The following is a 9,907-nucleotide window of genomic DNA, read 5'->3' as shown; positions in this document are numbered from 1 at the left end:
AAGCAGAAGAAGGAACCAATGGACCCCATGAACATCCACCTCCATTACCCTGAGACCAGAGAAATGAATAGTGCCTTGCTACTCCTACTGACCACTCTAAAAGGATCAAAATTTAAGTTCCTGGATAAAATTGGAGATTTTTTTTAAAGACCAGGCTCACTAATAAGATAGAGTCTGGTGGAACTGCTAAAACTATGACCCTTATTCACTCTTGAAATCTGTAACTGAGTTTGTCATTGTGACTCAACTTTCTAGTGAAGATACACACTCCTTGGAACAATCAACCATTAGAAATCAAAAGGGAAGCATTTGCACACAAAGTTCAGAGGCAGTAAAGGGTAAGAACGAAGAATAAATGGGAAGCACAGGGAGAAGTAGAATAAGTCCTGTTAGATTGTGGGTATTAAAACAAATTACATGAACGAAGACATATATGAATTTTTGAATGGAGGACATATTCGCTTTGAAAATTTTCACTCAAATAATGGTACATAGTTGAAATTAATCTGTATGCTAAATGAACGATCCAAGAAGCTGCACTATAGGAAGAAGAATGTGACATCATGACTGGAAGAAGGCTTTTTAATAATCTAAATTATGCATATGACATGGGCTTACTTGTTGGAAGAGAAGAGGACTTAAGACATTTATTGATGAAACTCAGTAAAGATTACATTTCAATAGAAAGAAAACAAAAAAATCCTCACAACTGAACCAATAAGCACCATCATGATAAACAGAGGAAAAATTGGAGTTAGGAAGATTTCATTTTACTTGAATTCATAAGCAGTACTCACAGAAGCAGTAGTTAAGGACTCAAGTAATGTATTACATTGGACAAATCTGTTGCAAAAGAGCTCTTTAGAGCTTTAAAAAAGCAAAGATATCATTGTGAGAATTAAATGTGCCTAACCAAATCAGGTGGTGTCAGCAAGCAGGGTTGTGTCACCTGTATAATGCAGATAGTCTTCCTCCAATCCTGATGCCACATTTCTCCTCATAAAGCCAAGCCTCCAGATAATCTCTTCTGTATAAAGATTGAAAAAGTATGGAGATAGGATATATCCCTCATGTAAACCCTCCCCAATTTTGAGCCAAGCAGTGTTTCCTCGATCTGTTCTGACAACTGCCTCCTCGTCCAAGCACAATCAAGTGCTCTGTGACTCCCATTCTACAATAATCTGTATTGTGCAGATGACACAACCCTCCTTGCTGACATTGAGGAATATTTGAAGCACTTGCTGCAGAAGGATCTCAGCTCAACACCAAGAAAACAAAGATTCTCCTTGCCTCACCATCTGAAAGATCTGGTTCCACTGGATGCCCCAGCCCCAATGCCTGGAAGATGACCTGCTGCCATCCTTCTGAACTGCACCAGGGACATAAGTATCACAGGTGAACCCATTTCATTTCATCCCCTCCCTCAAAGCTTGAGCTGCCTTATAATCAGACACTTGGGACTGGCCTAGCTGAAGCAGTCGCCTAATAGAAGAGGCTGCAAATTCACAGGCCATATCTTTCTCAAACTAAAGCAAATCTTCCCTTGAGTCAAAAGTTAGAGAGAAACTCAGGCAGGTTAGCTGCCTCCCCTCCTCTGGAGCAGTCATTTCAGACCAAGAGCTTATCAATGCCTCAGGGGCTAAAAACTCTTACCACAGAAACGTCACAGAGGAAGCAGTCTACCTCACACCCTATGCAAACCCAAAACAAGATGTCAGTCCCCAAAAGTAACACAGGATCAATGGATTTCCTGAAGCCAGGAAGTCTGATCTATCTTTTTGACACAGAAGTTGAAAGAACAATGATTGAATATTTTCTTTTTTTTTTACATGGCAGTGCAGGTTTAATATACATATATGTAGAATATATATGTATACACAGCACAGTCAGGGTAGGGAGGGGCATCATGGGATAGGCAGGAGGCTGTGGTCACTCACTATAGTGATCTGACTAGGAAGTATGTGTGAGTCCAAGGGGCCAGGATATTGGGAGAGGGGTTACCACATCCCCTCTGGGATTAAATTGGGTTGAGAATCAGTGCAAAGGAAAACTAGTTAACTTCTTCCCTTTTTGCTGGCCCAAGGGTGTTCTAGACCCGAAAGGGAGGGAAGGTTGCCTTCACTTGCTGCCTTGGGACCCTGGAAGTGAGGGCTGGATTGAGGTTAAAACCTAAAGATCTCATTCCCCAATCTCCTTAGCTTTAGGGTCAGTGTGTGCAACAGTCTGAATAGGAATAAAGGAGTGGACATGGGATCTTACTCCCTGCCCTAATCCCCATCTCTGGCTCAGTGGTGCATGCTCCCAACATAGTCTATCCAAAATAGAGGTGGTTGGGGTGAAAACGTATATAATGCTGAATGCTCTGTTGGGTTTGATCTTTTGGGGCTAGGAAAGAATCCCATTGTCTTCTTTCATTATTTCCCTTGTTCATGCCCAGCCCAGAGTGGAACAAATAGGGACCTGCTATTGGCTAGGTCCTCCAATCTGAAAACATCTGAAAATTTGAATCTTCTGGTCACTCGTAGAGGTGTAAACACTGATCTCTGGCTTTTCATGCTTTTCCAGGTGGAGGTTGGCGGTTTTTTCACCTGACATCCACACTGGTTTTCCTTACATCTCTCCACGTCTCACTGTCTCACTCCCACCTCCGCCCTTTGCTACAAGAAAATGCAAGTCCTTTCTGCTCCCACATTTTAGAGATGTGGTGAGTGGAGGAAAGGGAAATAGGAGAAACAGACCAATTTATATTTTTATAGAAATATCCCCCTACCGTCCTTTGAGTGGGGAAACTTAAACCCTCCTCCCCCAGCGCCTTGATTCCCAGCCCCTGGGTAGGGAGGAGGAACTAGATGAGCTAGACATTTAGACAGACAGCCAGAGCGTGCGCACACGCACACACATGTGCACAGTAAGGGGATTAGGACCAGGTTAGTAAGTGGGTAGATGAGGGAGGGAGGTGCCCTTGCTCCCTCTCAGAATGGTGGAGGGGAGTGGCCCGACAAAGATCCAACCTTCCTCCTCTTCCTTCCCCTTATTCAGGCTTTCTTCGGTGGGGGAAGAGGGGGGCAGTTTGATGATCTCTTCCTCAGAGGGCCGCCGGATAATGTCTTTGTACTTCTTGGCACTGGGAATACGTGTTCATATAATGGGCTTATATGAGCTTTTATATGAGCTTAGTGTCCAGCTCATCTTCCTCCAAGATCTTCAGCACACGAGTCCTGTAGTCAACCACCATAGTGAGGAAGTCAGGACGACGGGAGATCTCAAAGATGTGCTCAATGTAGGAGAGGTTTTCTTTTTCCAGCTTGTTGTGGTTCTCCAGGAAACTAAACCAGGCACTGCCTGTAGTGATCTCCTCACTTTTCTCACTGGGGCTGTCCTCTTTGCAGGCTGACTTGAGCTGCTCCAAATCTTCAAGGGTGGTGTTGTTGGTCAGTTCCTGAAGGAGGGTCCCGTATTCTGCCATGACGCCTCTGGGGCTTGGCGCTCGGGGTGCAGATACTGCCGGGTCCCCTGGTTCTTGACCAGCATCTGGAGCCTGCTCTTTGGCTCACATCGCCGCTTGTGCCGCCGCTGCCGCTGCCCCGATTAAATATTTTCTACAGGTAAAAGACAAACTTGAAAATTTACAGGACACGACAAGGAAAAACCAAGAGGAACTTTAAAAAAATCCAACAACAAACCAAAGCAATGTAGATTTAAAAAAAATGAAGCATTAGAGACTCTGGGAAAAAAAAAACCAAACAAGAAATCACAGTTCATATATAAATGAGGACCAGTGTTTCAGATACTGGCAACATGTTAGAGGGACATATAACCAGAGGTGAAGAGATTTAACACAGAACCAGTGAAATAGAAAATAGAATTGTCACCACTGATCTGCTAGAACAAAAAGCAGAATCAAAAAAGAAGGAAAAAGAAGAAAGCCTAGGAATAATGTGGGACACCATCAAGAGGAATAACATGCACATTAATAGGATCCCAGAACAGGAAGAAGCAAGTAAAGGCACCGTAAAAGTTGTGGAAGAAAGAAGAAAAGAAAAAAAAAGTTGTGGAAAAAGTATTTAGATGAAAACTTTCCAGGAATAATAAAGAATGAGAAAAATATATATTCAAGAAGCTGAATGAACACCATATAGAATAGACACCAAAAGAAAATCACCAAGGCATATCTTAGTCAAGTTTATCAGAACAATGATAAGGAGAGAAATCTCAAAGCAGCTAGGGAGAAACAAAGAGTAACCTATAATGGAAAACAAATAAGATTAAATGCCAATTTCTTAGCAGATACCACGTGAACAAGGTGACAGTGGAATGACATATATTGAACAATCAAAGACCACAACTGTCAAACAAAAATACTATAACCAGCAAAACTGCCCATTGAATATGAAAAAGACATCAAGATATTCTCAGAAAAGTAGAGCATAAGGGAATTTGTTGCAGGAAACACTAAGAGGCGTCCTCCTTAATGTGGTGCCGAAGAAAGCAGGATGGACCAACAACAACACCAAAAAGAACTCAACAAAATGATAGCAATAAAACCTAGCCTCTCAATTGAATGCGACTGGTTTAAAGGCACTACTGAAGAGAAAAAGAGTAGCATATTGGACAAAAACCAAAGCCCATCAATATGCAGAATACAAGAGACACTCCAGAAAAGTAAACATAAAGACTGAAAACAAAGGGGTAGAAAAAAAAATATACCAAGGAAATGACAACCAGAAAAAAAGCAGGAGTAGTGATTTTAATATCTGATAAAATATATTTCCATGCAAAAACCATCACAAAGGACAAGGAAGGTCACTACATAATGCTTAAACGGTCAGTAGAACAAGAGGTCATAACAATAACAAATATCAATGCACAAAATGATAAAGCTGCAAAATATACAAAACGGAAAAAGGAAATAGATAACACAACTATAGTAGTTGGAGGCTTCAATATACGACTCTCAAGAAAAGATAAAACTACTAGAAAGAAACTCAACATTAAACCACCCCATAAGCTGACTTGATCGCATAGGCAACTGCACCCAAAAGAAGTGCAGTATACCTTTTTTCTCCAATGTACATGGAACTTTCTCCAAAGTAAATAATATTTTAGGTCACAAGGCTGACACCAGTAAATTAAATAATACAAAGCATCTTCTCAGACCAAAATGCTACAAAATTAGAAATTAATAAGAGGATAAAGTGCAACAATGAATGAATGGAAATCCAAAATCTCTGTAAATGTTCACTGAAATTAATTTTAAAAATTTTTTTCAAAGAGGATAAAGGAGATAAAACCATACATTTTGGAAGTTGAACAACACCTTGCTTGAACATAAGTAGACTGAAAAAAACTGGATAAATTGTGTATACTGCACTGAAACAGATGAGGGACTGAATAATTTAAAAGCAATGTGTGATAGGGTATTATGGTTATCACAAGAGTCCACAAATAAGGTTGCATAGTGGAATGTACTTGAGGCAGTGGTAGGGGTGCGGGGGGATTGTGTACCAGGGAGGGAGTTTTTCTTTTACTTTTGAAAGAGAGGAGTGAACTGAGGGGCAGGGGGGAGAGGGCTGGGTGGGTAGAGAAGTGCAGCAATAAATGAATGGAAATCCAAATTCTCTGTAAATGTTCATTAAAATTATTTTTAAAAAATTAAAAAAATTTTTGAAATGACAATGAAAACACAACTTACCAAAACCGTTGTGAAACAGCCAAAACAGTAATCAGAGGTCAATTTATAGCAATAAGCAAACACATGAAAATTCAAGAAAAAAATATATAATTGAATAGAATAGACTATATAATAATGTAATATATAATAATGTAAAGTAATAGAAAATAAAAATATAACTGACTTTGTTACCCAACATCTCAAACAAATTGAAAAAGAACGTCAAGAAAACCTGACACCCTCTAAAAAATGGTAATTATAAAAATTAGAGTGGGAAAAAAATTGGAAACCAGAAAAACAATTGCAACCATCAACAAAAAAGGTTAATAAGTTCAATAAAATCTACAAACCACTAACAACTAATAGGGGAAAAGAAAGAAAAGACACAAATAATCCAAGTAAGAGATGAAATGAGCAATGTCACAACAAAACCAACTAAAATAAAAAGATTAACAATGGACTTTATGGAAAACTATAGTCAAACAAATATGGAATCTTCGAGGAAATGGACAAATACAAACTTGTAACCTACCCAAACTGACACAGACCATAGTAGAACACCTGAACAGACTTCCAGCCAAAATAATCACTAGACCAGATGGTTTTACCAGTGAATTGTATCAAACATTCAGAGAACTGTCACCAATTCTACATAAACTATTTCAGAAAATAGTAAAAAATGGAATCTCCCACACTCCTTCTATGAAGCAAACATATCATTGATACTACAGTCATGTAAAAACACCACCAAAATAGAAAATTATAGGTCAGTATCTCTCATGAGCACAGATGCAAAAATCCTGAATAAAATCCTGCTCTATAGAATCCAATGAGACATCAAAAAATAATTCACCATGACAAAGTGGGATTCATAACAGGTATGCAAGGATGACTCAACATAAGAAAAACCATCAGTGTAATTCATCACATTAACAAAGCAAAGAAGAACTACATGATCCTATCAATTGATGCAAAAAAAAGGTCTTTGACAAAATCCAACATCATTTCCTGATTAAAAAACTCATCAAAATAGGAACAGAGGGGAATTTCCTCAACATAGTAAGAAGTATATATGCAAACCCAAGAGCCAACATCATTCTCAATGGAAAGAGACTAAAGGCATTTCTTTTGAGAACAGCAACTAGTCAAGAATGCCCACTATCATCTATCCTATTCAATATGGCCTTGGAAGTCTTAGCAATAGCAATAGGACAACAGAAGGAATTAAGAGGTATCCAAATTGGCAGAGAAGAGGTAAAATTATCTTTATATGTAGATGACATGATAGTATAGTTAGAAAACCCTAAAGACTCAGCAAGAAACTACTGGACATAGTTGGCCAATTCAGCAAAGCGGCAGGGTACAAGATCAACATACAAAAATCAATTGAATTTCTCTACAGTGACAAAGAGAATATACAACTCAAGCTAAGAAAAACAATACCCATCACAGTAGCTAAGCACAAGATTAAATACTTGAGAGTAAATCTAACTACAAACAGATAAGACCTAATCAAAGAAATACATAAAACATTACAACAAGAAACAAAAAGACCTGGACAAATATGCCATGCTCTTGGACAGGAAGACTCAATATTGTGAAAATGACAGTTCTACCATAGGCAATTTATGAGTTCAATACAATCCCAATACAAATTCCATTCTTTAATGAGATTGAAAAGGCAATTTTCATTTTCATCTGGAATGGAAAAAGATGCCGAAGAAGCAAAGCACTCCTGAAAAGGAGAAACAAGATATGAAGCATCTCACTCTGATTTTAAATCTTACTACACAGCTGTGGTCATCAAAACTGTGGTATTGGTACAATCGCAATAGAATAGAATAGAATTGAGAACTCAGAAATCAGCTTATCTACTTATGGCAAACCGAATTTTGACAAGGAGATGAAATAGTTAAATGGGGAAATGTACAAGTAATTGAGAAGACCATGGCCTGGATTAGGAACATTTTTGTCTCTAGACTGACATCGTTGCTCTTCTGTACTCTGGAGAGGTCTATGACAGCAGATTTTCCCAATGCAATTTGTCTTTTGATTTCTTTACTGCTGGTGTTAAGAGTGTTAATTGTGGATCTAAGCAAGCTATAATTGCTAACAACCTCAATCTCTTCTCCATCTTATATAGTGCTGGAGGACAGCTACTTGGCCAACTGGCTGGAAGAGATTAATATTTATTCCCATTCCAAAAATGGTGACCTAGCAGAGTGTGGGAATTATCACTAATATCACACACTAGCAAAATCCTGCTGAGGATTATCCAGAACAGATTTGAACAGTACATTGACAGAGAACCACCAGAAATACAGGCTGGGTTTAGGTCATGGCACTAGGGACAATGCCAAATGGATCTTGGCAGAAAGTAGAGAGTACCAGAAGAATGTCTATCTGTTTCATTGACTATGAAAAGGCATTTGACGTGTGGATCACAATAAACTGTGGCTAACTTTGAAGAAAATTGAAATCTCAGAACACTTGATCGTGCTTATACGAAACCTATACTTGCACCAATAAGCAGTCCTCAGAACCAAGCAAGGAAACACTACATGGTTCAAAATCAGGAAAGAAGTGTGTCAGGGCTGTATCCTGTCCTTGTACCTTTTCAATCTGTAGGCAAAACAGATCATTTGGGAAGCAGGGCTTTATAAGGAAGAGTGTGGCATCAAGATTGGAGAAAGACTCATAAACAGCCTACAATATGTAGATGACACAATCTTGCTTGCTGAAGGTGAAGAAGACCTGAAGCACTTGCTGCAAAAGGTCAAGGTCTTCAATATGGATTGAAACTCAACATCAAGAAGACAAAGATTCTCGCCACTGGGCCAATTGGCAGCACCATATTAGATGGAGAAGAGATTGAGATTCAGTAATTACAGCTTGCTCAGGGGCAGGAAGTAGGAGGAAAATGTGCAACAATGAATACATTAATGAAAATCCAAGTTTTCTGTAAACTTTCATTAAAGTCTCAATTAAAACAAAAGAGGAGGGGAAAGATAACAATTTGTTCAAAGATTCCACACAAGAATTCTGATCAAAGGGAGAAAAATGTAAAGAGAATTTCAAATTCCTACAGACACTAGAATTTATGAAACCATGAGTGTTGGACAAACTTCTGAAACTATTGTCCTGGCATAGTATTTACGCTTTAAACCAAAGATATCTCCTGAAGTCTTCTTAAAGTCAAGTAATAATTTAGCTTAGCTGATAAGAAATGTCTTCCTTGGGCATTTTTCTCTTTTAAACGATACAAGATCAAATTGGCAATAAGTAGTCAAAAGATTAGAATTCGTCTTAAGGGAGAAGTGAATTTATGCTAATAAAAAATCCCTCAGCTCTGAGTTTAAAGGAGAATGAAAATGGTTGAACAACTCAAATAATGTCATACATGTCACTGAATTGTACATGTAGAAATTGCTGAATGGGTGCATATTTTGATGTGTATATTCTCAACAACAACATAATTTTTTTCTAAACTTGAATGCCTGAAATAAAGAGACTACATATTGTATAACTCCATTTATAGAGATAGAAAATAGATTGTACATTATGTGTTGAGCTGCTGTCCGTAGGACATCTGATATGTTAATTTGAGGGCAGTTGGTTTGGTTCCTTATTGTTGTCTAGAGGTAGGTAGAATTGAAGGAAATGTGGCTAATCAGTGTCACTAAATAGTACATGTGGAAAATGTTGAACTGTGTGTGTTTTGCTGTATATTTTCTTAACAACAAAATAAACATAATTATAATGTAAAAAAAAAGATGTAGTGAATTGGAGTAAACTATGTGATTATATAGAGAGTACCAGGGATTTATATGTGGACAAAAATGAATTACCTTAAGCATCTTGGAAAATTGATTGCTATTTTCATGGTAAATACTAACATGTAAAATATCCAGAGTCCTGTCTCATTTTATGCTATATTGTTACAGAGAAATATCCTGGAACAGTTTTGCATAATTATCAAAAAGATCCTCTTTCTATAAAACTCTGAGAAATACATTCCTATAATTTCTTTTCCTCCCAGTTTAGCTTTGTTAGGTTGCTTGAAGCAACATTTGAAGGCATGATATAATTAATGTTGTGCTAGTGGCATGGTGAAATAAACTGATTCATACAATCTCAGAGAAGTAGTTAGATCTAGGTTAGAATATATTCATTTGCTTTCTTGTAATTTAAAGAAGAAAAGCATGCATTAATACAAGCAGTGTCACAAACGTCACA

General features: G+C 38.0%; 1 protein-coding gene across 1 annotated transcript; it reads right to left on the bottom strand.

Annotated features, from left to right (window-relative positions):
- Window positions 1-2,928: 2,928 nt before the first annotated feature.
- Window positions 2,929-3,466, bottom strand: LOC102858613 (astrocytic phosphoprotein PEA-15-like). Its single transcript, XM_006902402.1, has 2 exons — window positions 3,168-3,466; window positions 2,929-3,136 (listed from the first exon to the last, which is right to left on the bottom strand). Exons 1-2 carry the CDS (start codon window positions 3,464-3,466, stop codon window positions 2,929-2,931), a joined length of 507 nt encoding a protein of 168 aa, XP_006902464.1.
- Window positions 3,467-9,907: the final 6,441 nt, after the last annotated feature.

Source organism: Elephantulus edwardii, unplaced genomic scaffold (genome assembly GCF_000299155.1).
Source record: "Elephantulus edwardii isolate Elephantulus edwardi_28Jun2011 unplaced genomic scaffold, EleEdw1.0 scaffold00407, whole genome shotgun sequence".
Lineage (NCBI taxonomy): Eukaryota > Metazoa > Chordata > Mammalia > Macroscelidea > Macroscelididae > Elephantulus > Elephantulus edwardii.
This window is presented reverse-complemented; position numbering and strand designations above follow the sequence as displayed.